This window comes from Mytilus trossulus, chromosome 8 (genome assembly GCF_036588685.1).
Source record: "Mytilus trossulus isolate FHL-02 chromosome 8, PNRI_Mtr1.1.1.hap1, whole genome shotgun sequence".
Taxonomy (NCBI): Eukaryota; Metazoa; Mollusca; class Bivalvia; order Mytilida; family Mytilidae; genus Mytilus; species Mytilus trossulus.
The window spans coordinates 13053001-13074252 of NC_086380.1; the positions used below are offsets into that span (position 1 = coordinate 13053001).

The following is a 21252-nucleotide window of genomic DNA, read 5'->3' on the forward strand; positions in this document are numbered from 1 at the left end:
ATTTTGTAAAGGAATGAGTGGAGACTTTGCCCAAACCACGAAATTAAATATCCACGAATATGTAAGTTTTCCTCAAACCCCGAAAATTGATACACACGAAAATAAATGAATCCACAGTACTTGTACGCGTCCCACCACCCAATCGAAACTACTGAATCGGCCCCTGCTTTTATATATATAAAATAAGAAGATGGGGTATAATTTCAAATCAAACAACGCTCCACAAGAGACCAAATAACACAGAAATTAATAACTGTGGGTCACCACACGGCCTTCAACAACAGCTTTTCAAATAAAAACACATCAAAGTCTGTTTTATTTAATATCTTAAGTTAACGTATTGATGTCGTCAAAATAATAAATTATACTTCTTACTTTTTTTAATTCTACATTGATTTTATAAATTTATTTCACTTTGTTTTATTTTTGTACCGATAGAAATCGAGTGACAGCTTGCCAAAAATAACAAACCATTAACATTAAGTTTCATTATAACTATCAAAACACTACTTTTAAAAGTTTCAATTTAAAGATTCGCAAACAGTTCTAAAATGAAATTAAAAGGTCGTGCTGTAGGAATTTGTATAATTTCGTTGACAGTTGTAATATGTTTATTTTTGTTTTTCAAAATGGAATTGAACTTGAGAGAGCAAGATTTACGTACCATAACGAAATCAGAGTTTATTCAAAACTATTATTCTTCGAATCAGAATTCAAATAAAGAAAAAATTAAAAAGGTTCTAATATCTGCTGAAGAATTTAGGAAATCTAGGGATATTGAAACGGGAAATATTCTAATAGATAAATATGGAAGTAATGATTATATGAATAACGGAGAAAACGGGCGAGGGATTACGTTTGTCGGTGAAGAAAAGAAAAAAGTAAAGGAGTTGTTACCTAAATACAGAATTAATATTCTAGCTAGTGATTTGATTCCTTTGAATAGACTCGTTCCGGATTCAAGACCTCCAAGGTAAGACTTAATTGATAAGGGAAATCCCTCAATGTGACTGGTGAATAGAAATATGGTCCTTCTTGTTCTTTGTTCTTTTTCTGGCCGTCAGTGAAACCCTTTCCAAAGTTGTGCGTCCGTTTTGCTGTGCTGGATATACACGTTCGCAGCCACGTCATGTCAGATTAGGGACGTTAAATCCAATGACTCGTGCTGATAGATTGTCACCATCTCCGATCTTCATCCTGTATGGACTCTTTCACAGTACCTACCTATTATATTTGTTGATAATCATGAGAGAAATCTAAAAAATAGCGTAATCCACATATTATAAATTTAAAAAAAAGTAGATGATGGTATTAATTATGTATATCAAGGCCATGGTGGAGATGAAGATACATTATTTCAAAAGCAATTTTCGAACAATCTTTCAATCTTACAAATTCCTCAAATTTTAAGAATGGCTACACCAACGCAGTCATAGGTTTGAACGTAGTTTTCAATTTAGACTCGTTTATATATATATATATATATATACAACTCGTCTAAACATCAACCCAACAATGTTAGATCTGTAAATTTGCTTTCGCAAATTTTTGGTTCTTCCCTCGCCGGGATTCGAACCCATGCTACTGTGATATCGTGACACCAAATCGCCTGCACTGCAGCCGTCCCGCTAGACCACACGACCACCTGGGCTCTCAAAAAAAGAGCTTTCGGTGGCCATATGTTACCTTTCCACGTCAGTTTTAATCTAGCGGCGTACTACAGTACATGATATATAAGGCATGAAGATGTTATGGTTACAGATCAGCTAAATTATCTATAGTAAAGGATCCTACAAATTAATGTAAGATACAGTCACAGAAAATAATTATATTCATAAGTACGTCTGAGTCAGTGACAACCCTACAACAGATGTATCCATCGGATCGCCATCAATGATGGTGATACATGGCTGTGTACATAATGTATATACAACTCGTCTAAACATCAACCCAACAATGTTAGATCTGTAAATTTGCTTTCGCAAATTTTTGGTTCTTCCCTCGCCGGGATTCGAACCCATGCTACTGTGATATCGTGACACCAAATCGCCTGCACTGCAGCCGTCCCGCTAGACCACACGACCACCTGGGCTCTCAAAAAAAGAGCTTTCGGTGGCCATATGTTACCTTTCCACGTCAGTTTTAATCTAGCGGCGTACTACAGTACATGATATATAAGGCATGAAGATGTTATGGTTACAGATCAGCTAAATTATCTATAGTAAAGGATCCTACAAATTAATGTAAGATATATATATATATACAACTCGTCTAAACATCAACCCAACAATGTTAGATCTGTAAATTTGCTTTCGCAAATTTTTGGTTCTTCCCTCGCCGGGATTCGAACCCATGCTACTGTGATATCGTGACACCAAATCGCCTGCACTGCAGCCGTCCCGCTAGACCACACGACCACCTGGGCTCTCAAAAAAAGAGCTTTCGGTGGCCATATGTTACCTTTCCACGTCAGTTTTAATCTAGCGGCGTACTACAGTACATGATATATTAGGCATGAAGATGTTATTGTTACAGATCAGCTAAATTATCTATAGTAAAGGATCCTACAAATTAATGTAAGATACAGTCACAGAAAATAATTATATTCATAAGTACGTCTGAGTCAGTGACAACCCTACAACAGATGTGTCCATCGGATCGCCATCAATGATGGTGATACATGGTTGTGTACATAATGTATATACAACTCGTCTAAACATCAACCCAACAATGTTAGATCTGTAAATTTGCTTTCGCAAATTTTTGGTTCTTCCCTCGCCGGGATTCGAACCCATGCTACTGTGATATATATATATATCTTTTGGAAAATGTTGTTTGTGCTGTTTTTAGACCCTTCTACAACGAAATTTGTTTGACATGCACACGTATAAAAATTGCGGTTTTTATCCAATGCAGTCATAGGTTTGAACGTAGTTTTCAATTTAGACTCGTTTATATTTTTTGTTTGGGCATGTATCATATTTTCCCTCCGGTTTATATGATCCGTTCATCCTATATATTGACTCTTAAAATTCAAGAGTTAATCTAAAAATGAGGGTACTTTTTATATGGCCTTCCAAATACCGTTTCGATCCCTAACATCACTGAAGAGACATTTATTGTCGAAATCCGGATAGAGTGTACTAAAGAAATATTGACACCGAATGTTTGTGGCACAACATCCTGTCCACAAGTTAACAAAATGTTTTTCTTTCTGTGACGTATTAAATTTATATGAGAATCCATTTTGTTACATCTTGTGATCAATTTTATTTGGCAATCGCCAATGGCAGTCAGCAGGGTTAAAGAACATCAGTTGTTCGACCTGTTAGTCAAATGCGTTTTGTTTAAATATACTTTTTCACTCTTTTGGTCTTTTGGAAAATGTTGTTTGTGCTGTTTTAAGACCCTTCTTCAACGAAATTTGTTTGACATGCACACGTATACAAATTGCGGTTTTTATCCAACGCAGTCATAGGTTTGAACGTAGTTTTCAATTTAGACTCGTTTATATTTTTTGTTTGGGCATGTATCATATTTTCCCTCCGGTTTATATGATCCGTTCATCCTATATATTGACTCTTAAAATTCAAGAGTTAATCTTAAAATGAGGGTACTTTCTCTAAAAATGAGGGTACTTTTTATATGGCCTTCCAAATACCGTTTCGATCCCTAACATCACTGAAGAGACATTTATTGTCGAAATCCGGATATGGTGTACTACAGAAATATTGACACCGAATGTTTGTGGCACAACATCCTGTCCACAAGTTAACAAAATGTTTTTCTTTCTGTGACGTATTAAATTTATATGAGAATCCATTTTGTTACATCTTGTGATCAATTTTATTTGGCAATCGCCAATGGCAGTCAGCAGGGTTAAAGAACATCAGTTGTTCGACCTGTTAGTCAAATGCGTTTTGTTTAAATATACTTTTTCACTCTTTTGGTCTTTTGGAAAATGTTGTTTGTGCTGTTTTAAGACCCTTCTACAACGCAATTTGTTTGACATGCACACGTATAAAAATTGCGGTTTTTATCCAACGCAGTCATAGGTTTGAACGTAGTTTTCAATTTAGACTCGTATATATGTATATATATATAAAATGACTGAATAAATAGTCAACGATCAATCTTACAAGGCGATGGATCATGTAATATGATTCTGTACACTACAAAATATAATATATAACAAGTCAAAAAGGGTACAACATCACCATAAAATAACTATAAAATATACAAATATTAGATATTTCGGATAACAGATATCCTTCTTCAATAATAGCACGATGTCAAATGAATCATGTCAATTCAAATTGAGACTCTATCAAAATCTTGATTTATACAATTTAAGCGAACGCTGGAACAATTTTAAAATTTCCAAACACACCGCAAAGACTACAGAAATATGCCAAAAATAAAAATAGTTATTTACGATGTGAAATGGCACAACTTTAGATTTCCAAAGGATGTGACAGTTGAGATGTAATAACTGCATTGAGGGCAGTCCTCAAACAAAAAAATCAAAATAATCAAAAGTGTCCTTACCGATCCAGGATGGTATAAATTAGACAACGGCAGGGCAATTACAACGGAAACTACATATTAAAGCCTTCCAAACGAATAGCAGTCTAATAGTGATTGAAAAAATAAGTTTTGTATATTGAGCTTAAATAATTGAACGTGGCAACGTACTTATACATCATCCCGAATCAATGAAAACCTGTAATTTAAACGGTAATTTTAAAAATAATTTCGAACTGTAAAGCCAGTACTAAATCCGGCGTTGTTTAAAACAGGTGGTCACAGAAAAATGAGGGACTCGTTCTATGTTTTTTTCATTTATGCCCTCTGGGAAGACTGTCCGTAACTTTCTTATCCAAAATCTTTCCCGAGCGACTCTGTCGACCTTCGACCAACACTCGTTGTGGTCTATGATCGTGATGGTAAGGTTTTTGAGATCAGCTTGTGTGTGTCCAGGTGATCTCAAATGACGACTTACGGGTAGGTCGGGCTTGCAAGTGTAGTCACTTCGATGACCATTCATGCGTTTGTTAAATGGCTGCTCTGTCTCGCCAACATACTGCATGCCACATCGACACTGAAGGAGGTATACAACATTCTGGGTTTTGCAAGTTACATTGCAATATATAGTGTACACAGACCCAGTCGAGTGGCAAGTGAATGTTTGAGTATTCAGTATTTGTTGACAAGTCAGGCAACGTCTGTTACCACATGACTTGCACCATCCTGCAGTTGAACAGCTTTTATTTGAGGAAACGTCAGCTCTAACAAATAAGTCTTTCAGACTTGCTGGTCTCCGAAAAGCTAAGACAGGAGGATTGGGAAAGATCTTGGATAATTTAGGGTGTTTGGCAATAGTTTGCCAATTGGCACGGATCAAACGTGAAAGGTTATTAAAGGCTGGATTGTATGTAAGAACAAACGGGACTATTTTGCTGAGCCTCTTCCGTTTGTACTGTAAGAGGTCATTGCGGCTGTTATTGTTAGCGCGCGCAAACCCCTTATCTATGTCCAATTTCTTATAACCTCGTTTTGTCAAAAATCCGCGAAGTTCCTGTAACCGTTTCGTGACAGCCTCCTCAGAGGAGCAAATCCGCTTGACTCTGAGAGCTTGACTGTACGGGATACTTTTTGTACAGTGTTTTGGGTGACAGCTTTGGGGAGAAAGGTATTGATGTTTATCTGTGGGTTTACAGTAGAGGTCTGTTGATATGACACCGTCCTTTATAGATGTGGTTGTGTCTAAGAAAGATATCTTAGAGTCGGAAATTTCATACGTAAATTTAATTGAATGGTGGGCGTTGTTTGCATGTCTGATGAAATCATCCAGTTTTTGTTGAGATTCAATCCATTTCATGTCAACATCATCAATGAAACGGAACCAAGACAAAGGTTTGGATAAAGATGTTGCAATAATTTGTTTTTCTAATTTGCCCATGAAAATATTGGCGTAAGACGGTGCCATTTTCGTCCCCATCGCTGTCCCGTTAATTTGAAGGTAATGCTCACCATTAAAGGTGAAATTGTTGCATTTCAGGACCAGAGTAAGCAGCTGGACTAAACATTCAGTAGGTGGTTCTAAAATGTTGCGCGAGTCCCATATTTCCCTACAAGATTGTATGCCGTCATCATGAGGTATGTTGGTATACAATGAGGTGACATCTAAAGTGACAAGGAGGGTTTCCGGAGGAAGAGGGTTCATGGATTCCATTTTACGAAGATAATCTGTAGTGTCTTGAATGTGGGAAGGAAGATTTTCTACATGAGATCTTAAATGAAAATCGACGAATTCCGAGATTTTCTCAGTCGGATGGCCGTTTGCGGATACAATGGGTCTACCAGGGTTGTTAACCTTGTGTATTTTGGGAAGAAGATACAATCGACCAGGCTTGGCATTCTCTGGCTTTAAATAACCAATTGTATCCTCATCTATGTGACCGTCATTGTACATGGTTTGTAACGCAGTGATAATTTTGGAGCTAAACTCGGAAGTACATGTAGGGTCATAGTCTAGCTTCTTATAAAATCTCTCATCAGAGAGCTGACGCACTGCTTCCGCGATGTAGTTAGCTTTGTCCATTATCACAACGGCACTGCCCTTGTCTGCTGGTTTTATCACAATATCATCTCGGTTTCTCAGCGATTGTATGGCTTTTTTCTCGTCAGGAGAAGTGTTGTAAAATGACGAGTACTTGTTGGTAGCCAGATGAACAACATCCGATTTGATTTTGTCGATAACATCTTCCAGTGTAGCAGATTTACTAGGTTTTGGAATCCATGAACTCTTCTTTTTAAAATGCGGAATTATGATTTCTTCCTCCGAGTCAGACGTGGCTGTGTCCTCCTCATTATCCACCTCTTTATCCTTGTTACCAAAATATTCTTTGATTCTGAGGGTTCTAGCAAAGTTATCAAGGTCATCTCCCAATTTCATATCATCTATGTTATTGGGAGTAGGGCAAAAATTCAAACCCTTGGACAAGACTTTAGTTTCGTCCTCAGATAAAGAGACGGAGGATAAATTGACAACCGTGTTGTTGGGATCCATCGGAACTCGAATTTTTCTTTTAAATCTACGATTTCGAGGTTTTTTCTTAGATTTCGTAGAGGGTCTAATTGAAGGGGTGTTAATTTGCACACCATCACGTTTAAATTTGTTGATCTGTTTGACGTGGAGCTTATGTGATTCAATATGGTTGATATCACGAAGACGTACTTGAATTTCGTCAAGTTCAGGATCAGACAAATGTTCACGGGATCGGCAGTGCAAATTATCACGTAATTTATAAATATAATTAACTTGATGAATTGCTTCTTGGCGTAAGAGATCCATCAGACGAAAAGAACTGTTGTATAAAATGTTGTTCCATCTGTGAAAAAATCTGTTCGACTTTTCTCCTGTTGTGAGTGGGGAGGCCTTTAAAATAAGTCCTTTCGGAATAATTCCTTGATTAATGTAGGTTTCTAAATTTGAAATGTGATGTTCTGTTTTGATAATTTTGATAGTAGAAGATCTTAATTTCTTAAAATAAAATTGAAAATGCATGATGGAATATGCAGTAAGAAAATCGGATCGGGTGAACACACTCGATGCAGACTACCAAAAAGGTAAAAATATTAAATGACTGAATAAATAGTCAACGATCAATCTTACAAGGCGATGGATCATGTAATATGATTCTGTACACTACAAAATATAATATATAACAAGTCAAAAAGGGTACAACATCACCATAAAATAACTATAAAATATACAAATATTAGATATTTCGGATAACAGATATCCTTCTTCAATAATAGCACGATGTCAAATGAATCATGTCAATTCAAATTGAGACTCTATCAAAATCTTGATTTATACAATTTAAGCGAACGCTGGAACAATTTTAAAATTTCCAAACACACCGCAAAGACTACAGAAATATGCCAAAAATAAAAATAGTTATTTACGATGTGAAATGGCACAACTTTAGATTTCCAAAGGATGTGACAGTTGAGATGTAATAACTGCATTGAGGGCAGTCCTCAAACAAAAAAATCAAAATAATCAAAAGTGTCCTTACCGATCCAGGATGGTATAAATTAGACAACGGCAGGGCAATTACAACGGAAACTACATATTAAAGCCTTCCAAACGAATAGCAGTCTAATAGTGATTGAAAAAATAAGTTTTGTATATTGAGCTTAAATAATTGAACGTGGCAACGTACTTATACATCATCCCGAATCAATGAAAACCTGTAATTTAAACGGTAATTTTAAAAATAATTTTGAACTGTAAAGCCAGTACTAAATCCGGCGTTGTTTAAAACAGGTGGTCACAGAAAAATGAGGGACTCGTTCTATGTTTTTTCATTTATGCCCTCTGGGGAGACTGTCCGTAACTTTCTTATCCAACATCTTTCCCGAGCGACTCTGTCGACCTTCGACCAACACTCGTTGTGGTCTATGATCGTGATGGTAAGGTTTTTGAGATCAGCTTGTGTGTGTCCAGGTGATCTCAAATGACGACTTACGGGTAGGTCGGGCTTGCAAGTGTAGTCACTTCGATGACCATTCATGCGTTTGTTAAATGGCTGCTCTGTCTCGCCAACATACTGCATGTCACATCGACACTGAAGGAGGTATACAACATTCTGGGTTTTGCAAGTTACATTGCAATATATAGTGTACACAGACCCAGTCGAGTGGCAAGTGAATGTTTGAGTATTCAGTATTTGTTGACAAGTCAGGCAACGTCTGTTACCACATGACTTGCACCATCCTGCAGTTGAACAGCTTTTATTTGAGGAAACGTCAGCTCTAACAAATAAGTCTTTCAGACTTGCTGGTCTCCGAAAAGCTAAGACAGGAGGATTGGGAAAGATCTTGGATAATTTAGGGTGTTTGGCAATAGTTTGCCAATTGGCACGGATCAAACGTGAAAGGTTATTAAAGGCTGGATTGTATGTAAGAACAAACGGGACTATTATATATATATATACAACTGGTCTAAACATCAACTCAACAATGTTAGATCTGTAAATTTGCTTTTGCAAATATTTGGTTTTTCCCTCGCCGGGATTCAAACCCATGCTACTGTGATATCGGGACACCAAATCGCCTGCACTGCAGCCGTCCCGCTAGAACACACGACCACCTGGGCTCTCAAAAAAAGAGCTTTCGCTGGCCATGTGTTACCTTTCCTCGTCAGTGTTAATCTAGCGGCCATGTGTTACCTTTCCACGTCAGTGTTAATCTAGCGGCGTACTACAATACATGTTACAGATCAGCTAAATTATCTATAGTAATAAAATTAACGGTACAAATTCTTTTGCACCAGATGCGCATTTCGACAATACATGTCTCTTCAGTGATGCTCGTGGCCAAAATATTTGAAATTCAAAGCTTATATAAAAGATGAAGAGCTATAATCCAAAAGGTCCAAACAGTATAGCCAAATCAGTGAAAGGAATCAGAGCTTTGCATGAGGGAGATACATTCCTTAATTTAAAATAATTTCTAATATTTTGTAACAGCAAATTTTAATACCACAAAAAATCCGTATTTTCATGTAAAGGATCCTACAAATTAATGTAAGATACGGTCACAGAAAATAATTATATTCATAAGTATGTCTGTATATATATGGCGATCCGATGGATACATCTGTTGTGGGGTTTTCACTGACTCAGACGTACTTATATATATATATATATATAGTTGTCACTACACACAGGCAGACATATACACATATATATTTACAGTGATTGTATGCTTCTATTAATAGATTAGCATCCTGCAATTATACTGAAGAGATGAGTAGATGATCATTTCTGTACACTAAAAATAAATACTTCGTGTATTGTATCAGAGATCCTTGTTTAATTCCTACGAGCAGGTAACACCTCCCGAAACGACGGCTTATTTTTATAAGCTAGAGTTAGAGGAGGGGATAAGGTCGCTGCACAATGCTAGGCGGTGTTGTCGTAGAAGTTAGAAATAAAGTACAGGTTCCAGCCCCGGCGCCGGGGAGGAAGTTACGAATCAAATCTACTCTAACATCGTTAGGTTGATTTTCTAGGCACTTTATATATATATATATATATATATATATATATATGTCTGTATAGTAGTCAACGATTTTCCCCACGAGGGCGCTGGATCGTTACGAGTAACGATACATGTACACAATAAATAAATTATATAAACGCCTAAAAAAGTGTACACAACAACTCCAAATACAAAAAAAGGTAACTATAAATGTAATTATTTATAAATATTTCGGATAACAGATATCCTTCGTCAGTCAGATTCTGATGTGAAATGCATCATCTTTGAGTCTCGTTAGATTAAACTTTTACTAAATCTTGAATGATATACAATAAAAAAAAGTCAAACCGAACATCAGTAAAGACGCTTGCACCATTCTAAAAAAGTGTTAACATGACATAGGTTATATGGTTTATTACAACAGAGAGCTCATATATATGCTTTAAATACAAATAATAATGTGCGATTTGAACTAGCACAATTCTAAAACTGTATCGGGAACGACAATTATGATGGTATAACATGTATACGCATGATAACGTCTGTAAAATTACCAAATAGACAGCACTGAACGATCTAAATATTTGAAATTGAGAGTAAAGTAGTTACAACAGAGTCTGAATATTTAAACATCGTGAACAAACGGCCGTAAAAATGTAATAATATTTTTTTACTAAGTATAACTAGAAGAACGTGGCTAGGTACTTATACATCCCTCAAAAAATTAAGCAATTTAAATTGGTATCTTCAACAAATGTATTTAACAAATGAAAAAGGTTAAGAAAAAGAAACAGAGACTGTAATAATAAGTAATATAACCTGAATGTGAAGCACTACACGGAGTCGAACTACATCTTTTCATTTATCCCATTTGGTGCCAAAGTTGTTCATTTTCGTATCCAAAATCTTTCCCGAGCGAGTCTATCCTCCTTAGACCAAGCAGAGTTGTGGTCAATGATTTTAATGGTCAGTCGATTGAGATCTGCCTTAGTGTGGCCAGGGGATCTCAAATGTCGACTGAGAGGAAGGTCTGGCTTGCATTGGTAGTCGCTACGATGGCCGTTCATTCGTTTGTGAAACGGCTGTTCTGACTCGCCAACATACTGTTTACCACATTTACACTGTAAGAGATACACAACATTTGAAGTCTTGCAGTTAACATTGCAAAATATGGTGTATTCTGTGCCAGTGGAGTGACTGTTAAAAGTCTGGGTATCCAGTATTTGTTTGCAAGTCAGACATCGTTTGTTTCCGCAACCCTTGCAAGATCCCATAGATGATAAGCCTGCTTGAGAGGATAAATCAGCTCTCACCAGCAAGTCTTTAAGGCTTTTGGGCGTACGGAATGCCAGTACAGGTGGTTCGGGAAAGATCTTGGATAGTTTTGAATGTTTTCGATCTCTTTCCAATTTTCGCGGATAAGGTGAGATAAGTTGTCAAATTTTTTATGGTAATTCAACACAAAAGGCACCCTCTTGTTGACCTTTTTTTCTTTATATTGTAAAAGCTCATCTCGGCTGATGTTGTTAGCACGAGAAAAAACTTTATCAATGTCTTTTCATTTGTAGCCCCGATGTTTAAGGTGACCGCGAAGTTCTTGTAGACGTTTTTTTGCAATATCGTTGGTGGAGCAAATCCTTTTTATTCGTATGGCCTGGCTGTAGGGAATGCTCTTGGTGCAGTGTTTGGGATGACAACTCAAAGGAGATAGATATTGATGTTTGTCTGTGGGCTTGCAATACAGATCTGTTAATATGTTTCCATCCCTCAATTGCGTTGTAGTGTCAAGAAATGTGATCTTAGAGTCAGAGATTTCATATGTGAATTTTATTGAGGGATGGGCATTGTTGGCATGATGAATGAACAGATTTAGTTCTTGTTCAGTATTGTCCCACTTCATGTCAATATCGTCGATAACTCGGAACCAAGAGAGGGGTTGATGAAGAGATGCATTGAGAATTCTTTGTTCTAATTTCCCCATAAAAATATTGGCATAAGACGGGGCCATCTTTGTTCCCATTGCTGTTCCATTAACTTGGAGGAAGTGTTCGCCATTAAATACGAAGTTATTGCATTTCAATACCAAAGTTAGAAGCTGGATGAGACATTCAGTTGGTGGATGTAAGGTGTTACGAGAGTTCCAGACTTCCCTACAGGCTACAATACCATCGTCATGGGGGATGTTAGTATAGAGGGAGGTAACATCAAGCGAAACAAGGATCGTTTCAGGTGGGAAAGGGTTCAGAGATTCCATTTTCTTAAGATAGTGTGTTGTGTCTTGTATATAGGATGGTAAATTTTCTACATGTGGTCTCAGATGAAAGTCAATAAATTCTGATATTTTCTCTGTAGGGTGGTCATTGGCGGAAACAATTGGTCTACCGGGATTATTAACTTTATGAATTTTAGGCAGAAGATAGAAACGCCCGGGCTTTGATTTTTCAGGCTTTAGGTATTTAAATGTGTCTTCATCAATATGCCCCTGTTCACACATGTTTTTCAGGTTTGTTGTGATCTCTTTGTTGAACTGAGGGGTGGGGTCAGTGTCTAATTTCTTATAAAATCTCTCATCAGAGAGTTGACGTTCTGCCTCTTGAATGTAGTCACATTTGTCCATGACGACAACAGCGCTACCTTTATCAGCTGGTTTAATTATAATGTCGTCTCTGTTTTTAAGTTTCCGCACAGCTTCATTTTCTTCAGACGATAGATTGCTGAATGTTTGGGAAGTGGCAGTGGACAGATGTGTTACGTCGGATTTAATTTTGTCAATTACATGTTCCAAAGTTGCACATTTACTGGGTTTCGGAATCCATGAACTTTTTTTCCTGAATCTGGGAATATCGACATCTGCTTGGTCGTCATCTGAGTCGAGATCACTTGTGTCACTTTCAGTGGTACCATTTGTGGTGTTCTTATAAAAATATTCCTTGATTCTGAGGGATCTTGCTAGCTTGTCTAGGTCATCTTCCAAAAGTATAGAATCTATTTTGCCCGGCGTGGGACAAAAAATAAGACCTTTTGACAGTACCTTAGTCTCGGTCTCCGACAAAGCAACTGTAGACAAGTTGACTACAGTGTTTGTGGAGTTCATGCAACTTTGTTTCTTTCTCTTGAATCGGCGATTCCGGGTTTCTTTACCGGTTATGATGTTACAAATTGAGAGTTAAGGTGGTCTGCTCTCTTGCAACAGTGTCCAAAAGTACGCCGTCTCGTGTAAATTTATTAATTTGTTTTTTGTGTAATTTCCGACTTTTTTTATTGTATATAATTCAAGATTTAGTAAAAGTTTAATCTAACGAGACTCAAAGATGATTCATTACACATCAGAATCTGACTGACGAAGGATATCTGTTATCCGAAATATTTATAAATAATTACATTTATAGTTATCTTTTTTTGTATTTGGAGTTGTTGTGTACACTTTTTTAGGCGTTTATATAATTTATTTATTGTGTACATGTATCGTTACTCGTAACGATCCAGCCTTCGTGGGGAAAATCGTTGACTACTATACAGACGTTTTATATATATTTTTATTCTTAGTCTGTATCGAGTGATTTATTACGCGATCCGATTTTTCTTACAGCCTTAACATCAGGCAAACTATGTCATTTTTTAAAAAGCTTAGAGCTTTGAGTCTAAAAATAGTTAAAACCGAACATCATGTATCAAATTTAAAAACTTATTTGTCTCAGGGTATTGTTCCAATGGGGCTTATTTTGAAAGCTTCACCCCTTACCACCGGTGCAAAATCTACCAGATTTATAGATAGATGGAATAATATTCTCCACAGTAGTTCCGTGAAATTGATGGATCTATTACACGCTGAAGCGTCTCATAAACATTTAAATTTACAACGTAGTTATAACAACATTTACAACAAATCATGTCAAGAACTTTCCGGTCCTGAATTGCTCAACATCAACGAGCGCCTCCATGACATCTTACGCATTGAATCCCGGAAATTACACAAAAAACAAATTAATAAATTTACACGAGACGGCGTACTTTTGGACACTGTTGCAAGAGAGCAGACCACCTTAACTCTCAATCGTAACATCATAACCGGTAAAAAAACCCGGAATCGCCGATTCAAGAGAAAGAAACAAAGTTGCATGAACTCCACAAACACTGTAGTCAACTTGTCTACAGTTGCTTTGTCGGAGACCGAGACTAAGGTACTGTCAAAAGGTCTTATTTTTTGTCCCACGCCGGGCAAAATAGATTCTATACTTTTGGAAGATGACCTAGACAAGCTAGCAAGATCCCTCAGAATCAAGGAATATTTTTATAAGAACACCACAAATGATACCACTGAAAGTGACACAAGTGATCTCGACTCAGATGACGACCAAGCAGATGTCGATATTCCCAGATTCAGGAAAAAAAGTTCATGGATTCCGAAACCCAGTAAATGTGCAACTTTGGAACATATAATTGACAAAATTAAATCCGACGTAACACATCTGTCCACTGCCACTTCCCAAACATTCAGCAATCTATCGTCTGAAGAAAATGAAGCTGTGCGGAAACTTAAGAACAGAGACGACATTATAATTAAACCAGCTGATAAAGGTAGCGCTGTTGTCGTCATGGACAAATGTGACTACATTTAAGAGGCAGAACGTCAACTCTCTGATGAGAGATTTTATAAGAAATTAGACACTGACCCCACCCCTCAGTTCAACAAAGAGATCACAACAAACCTGAAAAACATGTGTGAACAGGGGCATATTGATGAAGACACATTTAAATACCTAAAACCTGAAAAATCAAAGCCCGGGCGTTTCTATCTTCTGCCTAAAATTCATAAAGTTAATAATCCCGGTAGACCAATTGTTTCCGCCAATGACCACCCTACAGAGAAAATATCAGAATTTATTGACTTTCATCTGAGACCACATGTAGAAAATTTACCATCCTATATACAAGACACAACACACTATCTTAAGAAAATGGAATCTCTGAACCCTCTCCCACCTGAAACGATCCTTGTTTCGCTTGATGTTACCTCCCTCTATACTAACATCCCCCATGACGATGGTATTGAAGCCTGTAGGGAAGTCTGGAACTCTCGTAACACCTTACATCCACCAACTGAATGTCTCATCCAGCTTCTAACTTTGGTATTGAAATGCAATAACTTCGTATTTAATGGCGAACACTTCCTCCAAGTTAATGGAACAGCAATGGGAACAAAGATGGCCCCGTCTTATGCCAATATTTTTATGGGGAAATTAGAACAAAGAATTCTCAATGCATCTCTTCATCAACCCCTCTCTTGGTTTCGATTTATCGACGATATTGACATGAAGTGGGACAATACTGAACAAGAACTAAATCTGTTCATTCATCATGCCAACAATGCCCATCCCTCAATAAAATTGAGGGATGGAATCTCTGACTCTAAGATCACATTTCTTGACACTACAACGCAATTGAGGGATGGAAACATATTAACAGATCTGTATTGCAAGCCCACAGACAAACATCAATATCTATCTCCTTTGAGTTGTCATCCCAAACACTGCACCAAGAGCATTCCCTACAGCCAGGCCATACGAATAAAAAGGATTTGCTCCACCAACGATATTGCAAAAAAACGTCTACAAGAACTTCGCGGTCACCTTAAACATCGGGGCTACAAAAGAAAAGACATTGATAAAGGTTTTTCTCGTGCTAACAACATCAGCCGAGATGAGCTTTTACAATATAAAGAAAAAAAGGTCAACAAGAGGGTGCCTTTTGTGTTGAATTACCATCCAAAATTTGACAACTTATCTCACCTTATCCGCGAAAATTGGAAAGAGATCGAAAAACATTCAAAACTATCCAAGATCTTTCCCGAACCACCTGTACTGGCATTCCGTAGGCCCAAAAACCTTAAAGACTTGCTGATGAGAGCTGATTTATCCTCTCAAGCAGGCTTATCATCTATGGGATCTTGCAAGGGTTGCGGAAACAAACGATGTCTGACTTGCAAACAAATACTGGATACCCAGACTTTTAACAGTCACTCCACTGGCACAGAATACACCATATTTTGCAATGTTAACTGCAAGTCTTCAAATGTTGTGTATCTCTTACAGTGTAAAAGTGGTAAACAGTATGTTGGCGAGTCAGAACAGCCGTTTCACAAACGAATGAACGGCCATCGTAGCGACTACCAATGCAAGCCAGACCTTCCTCTCAGTCGACATTTGAGATCCCCTGGCCACACTAAGGCAGATCTCAATCGACTGACCATTAAAATCATTGACCACAACTCTGCTTGGTCTAAGGAGGATAGACTCGCTCGGGAAAGATTTTGGATACGAAAATGAACAACTTTGGCACCAAATGGGATAAATGAAAAGATGTAGTTCGACTCCGTGTAGTGCTTCACATTCAGGTTATATTACTTATTATTACAGTCTCTGTTTCTTTTTCTTAACCTTTTTCATTTGTTAAATACATTTGTTGAAGATACCAATTTAAATTGCTTAATTTTTTGAGGGATGTATAAGTACCTAGCCACGTTCTTCTAGTTATACTTAGTAAAAAAATATTATTACATTTTTACGGCCGTTTGTTCACGATGTTTAAATATTCAGACTCTGTTGTAACTACTTTACTCTCAATTTCAAATATTTAGATCGTTCAGTGCTGTCTATTTGGTAATTTTACAGACGTTATCATGCGTATACATGTTATACCATCATAATTGTCGTTCCCGATACAGTTTTAGAATTGTGCTAGTTCAAATCGCACATTATTATTTGTATTTAAAGCATATATATGAGCTCTCTGTTGTAATAAACCATATAACCTATGTCATGTTAACATTTTTTTAGAATGGTGCAAGCGTCTTTACTGATGTTCGGTTTGACTTTTTTTATTGTATATAATTCAAGATTTAGTAAAAGTTTAATCTAACGAGACTCAAAGATGATTCATTTAACATCAGAATCTGACTGACGAAGGATATCTGTTATCCGAAATATTTATAAATAATTACATTTATAGTTACCTTTTTTTGTATTTGGAGTTGTTGTGTACACTTTTTTAGGCGTTTAAATAATTTATTTATTGTGTACATGTATCGTTACTCGTATAACTCGTCTAAATATCAACCCAACAATGTTAGATCTGTAAATTTGCTTTCGCAAATTTTTGGTTCTTCCTTCACCGGGATTCGAAACCATGCTACTGTGATATCGTGACACCAAATCGCCTGCACTGCAGCCGTCCCGCTAGACCACACGACCACCTGGGCTCTCAAAAAAAGAGCTTCCGGTGGGCAGTTGTTACCTTTCCACGTCAGTTTTAATCTAGCGGCGTACTACAGTACATGATATATAAGGCATGAAGATGTTATTGTTACAGATCAGCTAAATTATCTATAGTAAATGATCCTACAAATTAATGTAAGATACAGTCACAGAAAATAATTATATTCATAAGTACGTCTGAGTCAGTGACAACCCTACAACAGATGTATCCATCGGATCGCCATCAATGATGGTGATACATGGCTGTGTACATAATGTATATAAACTCGTCTAAACATCAACCCAACAATGTTAGATCTGTAAATTTGCTTTCGCAAATTTTTGGTTCTTCCCTCGCCGGGATTCGAACCCATGCTACTGTGATATCGTGACACCAAATCGCCTGCACTGCAGCCGTCCCGCTATATATATACAACTCGTCTAAACATCAACCCAACAATGTTAGATCTGTAAATTTGCTTTTAAAATGACTAGTGTAAAACCATTCAAACGGGAAAAACCAACAGTATAATCTATATAACAAGAGGCTGTCACAACGACGGCAAACCGAATTTATTAGCATTCATTTGTGTCCTGGCAATATCACAAGAACCACAACTGATGATTGGTGAAAGTGAAAATCTTCAACATCAAATTTGACCTCTATTTTGTCATCAGTATCAACATATTAAAATTTGAAAAGCTTAGATTGAATCGTTCGTGAGTAAATGCAACAATGAATGGAAACACCATTTAACGATCATTCAAGAACAATAACTCCTGAACGGTAAAAGTCAAAATCGTCATTATTGAACTTGACCTCCATTTAGTCATCAGTAACAACATATAAAAATTTGGGAAGCTTTGGTAGAACAGTTCATGCGTAAATGCACGGACACGACTGGAACAGCCATTTTTCAATATTTCAAGAACCATTACTCCTGAACGGTAAAAGTCAAAATCGCCATTTTTGAACTTGACCTTCATTTAGTTGTCACAACATGTTAAAATTTTAAAAGCTTTGGTTGAACGGTTCATGAGTTAATGCACGGACAACATTTAATTGCCGCCCACCCGCCCGCCGAGCATCCTCAAATCAATAACCGACATTTTTGTCACAAAAATCCGGTTAAAAATTGAGAAACGAAAAACACTCATGGACCACATCAACAAACGACAAGCACTGAACATCAGGTTCCTGACTTAGGATAGCTGCAAAGAAATGCAGCGGGTTTAAATGAACGGAAATGTGGATGGGTATTTACAGAAAAGAGAATAAAGGGCAAAAATTATAAGAAATAGAGAAAAATGGACCCAAAATAAAAGAAAAGAGAATAACGGGGAAAAGTTTTAAGAATATAGAAAGGCCCCTCCCCCCATCCCATTCATATCATCATTAATGTATTTCTTTATCAATCATGTTCTGCATCTTAAAACAATAGTGAAGTAAAATAATCAATCGTATTGCCACAAATCACGAATCCGCCAAAAAATAGTATCAATATGTGAACGATAGAGCGATTCATGAGGCTTTTGGTTTTTACCCTCGACAGGCAAACTTCTTCAATTCGACAACCTGACAGGGTCAGATATATTCTGATACAACTAACCTATTGTATTAGTTAAAGTCATAAGGAACTTCAATTTAAAAAAAGATATGCACATGTTTTTTATAACTAAATGGATAGTTTTCACTATTCAACTTGATCGACAACATAATTATGTGTTGAGTTTGATGGATTGATATATCAACAGTAGATAATCCAATTGGTCCTAATTGTGCACCTTTCTGGCCAACTTGTTTTTGTACTCATGTGAACTGAACGTCATACAAAACCTTCTTAAAAGACCAAATAAACATCTTGATTTTTTTTATTATAATTTTCACTTTCAGATATATTGGTGATGTCCTGTCATTGGTCAAAAATGCATATTTCAGTAAAATTAAGGATAATAAAAAAAACTAGAAGGTCTGCTTTATATTTTGATCTTTAATATTGACACAGATGGACGTCTTCAAATTAGAATCTATGACAAACATGATGATTTCCATTTTTGAATTATCACTTCCCATTTCTCAGCAGTATCAACCATCTGCACCATCGAAATAAAAGCGCTGTTTCTTTGCTTATGTGTGTGGTTTTTCGTTCGTTTGTTTGTTTGTTTGTTTTGTTTTGTTTGTTTGTTTTATTGTTGTTGCTGTGCATGTACTGATTTTGTGTCATGGGTGGATACCCCATTTGCTTTGTTTTTCGAAACTATTTTGGAAGTATTTGTTAAAATTTAAGATTTTATTTTCTATATTTTCAGGTGCAAATACCGGACCTACGCACATGATCTCCCAACTACAAGTGTCATTATTCCATTTTATGACGAATGGCCATCGGTTTTAATTCGAACTGTATACAGCATAATTAACAGAACTCCTAGACATTTACTTCAAGAAATTATATTAGTTGACGACAATAGTCAAATGGGTAGGTTACTTTTTGGTTAAAACAACAGTCAAATTGGCAAGTTACACATCGACAAATATCATTAAGGATTGTTGCAAGGGTCAATTGAATTATTGAGGTCTTTGCTATGACTGGGTCTCGATTGGGTTTATATAATATTCAATATAATATGTTGATCTGCACAAAGTCTTTTCTTTTGCATTCGTCACAACTCATCCGATTCCATTCCTGTCATATAAATAGAAGAGTAACGGATTCACCCGCTGATTGTCGATTGCGTTTGTTTGCTGTTTCATTGTAATTCTAGATTAATAGACATGCGGAATAACTATTTATCATTATGATTTATTACAGTTGAACTGAAAAGGCCACTAGACGAGTATATCAATGACAATTTTCCTAAAGATATGATAAAGATTGTACGTAATCCTAAACGTGTAGGCGCAGGTACGTCTCGAGTAAACGGATGGCGAGCCTCAACTGGACAAGTTGCTGTGTTCTTTGACAGTCAAATGGAAGTCAATATAGACTGGTATGTTACTAGCTTTACTATAACGGTGTTAAACAGTCACATGTAGGTCAATATAAACTGCTATATTGTACCGTGCAGGGGGTCCTACACGCCAGATGGTACTTTGTGTACCCGTAGATCCGTACCAGGGTTACTTCCCTGGATTTGTTGTGTATCGTTGGCTTACCCTTACAAATAGTAACGTGTTTCCTAAACTAATTCAACCTCAGATATAAAAGCCTAAAAAACGAGTGACAAAAGATTACTTCCGGTGAGTAAACAAAATGGAACCCTTAATCTTAAAATGAAGTACAACACAAGGGACACTCAATTGGAGCTGTGACTTAACCTTACTTCAAAAGTTGATATATGACTATCACATATTTGCCTTACAGTACCTTAGTTCTTTGATTCAAAGGTGATATGGAAATATGATTTCCAGTACGCCCCTGGTCCTTTTTCAGGGCCATGGTGTCGCTGGTCCAAAGGGACAGTATCACGTTGTCACCTTAATTATATACCACAGGACAATATGTCACCACCTTTAATTAGATAGTACAATTGGCTCTTGGTTATAAAAGTTTAACCAAAGGTCCTTTGTAAGCTACTTCTTATTCAGAAATAGTTATAATTACCTTTGCTTAAGTCTTCACTCTGGTGTCTCTGACGATCGAACTGATTAACGTGATGATGATGTGTGGATTTTTAAGTCCGGCTATCCTGTTGGATATTGACGACTGAAGTAACCTATATTAAAGACTGGAGTCTGTTGGTCTTTTTGCCTTCATTTTACTCCGACTGCGTTGGTGTTGCTGGTACGGAGTATCTGGTCGAGCCGCTTGTATGGCTGATTTCATTGCCTTTTTGGATTCTTCATTAATGACTGGCGATGTGTGTGGTGGTGTGCACAGTAAGTCTGGGTGGTCGATGTCGAACCCATCTTCAAAGTCGATCCTACTGCGCTTGCCTCTGTCAT

General features: G+C 36.9%; 1 protein-coding gene across 1 annotated transcript in view; it reads left to right on the forward strand.

Moving 5' to 3' along the window:
- The first annotated feature begins 629 nt into the window (after window positions 1-629).
- LOC134727355 (polypeptide N-acetylgalactosaminyltransferase 1-like) overlaps window positions 630-21252 on the forward strand; it is a 34334-nt gene continuing 13711 nt past the window's right edge. Inside the window, exons 1-3 of the mRNA XM_063591732.1 lie at window positions 630-973; window positions 19620-19786; window positions 20120-20297. Of these exons, the coding sequence (XP_063447802.1) occupies window positions 630-973; window positions 19620-19786; window positions 20120-20297 (689 nt within the window). The remainder of the gene's footprint in view (window positions 974-19619; window positions 19787-20119; window positions 20298-21252) is intronic.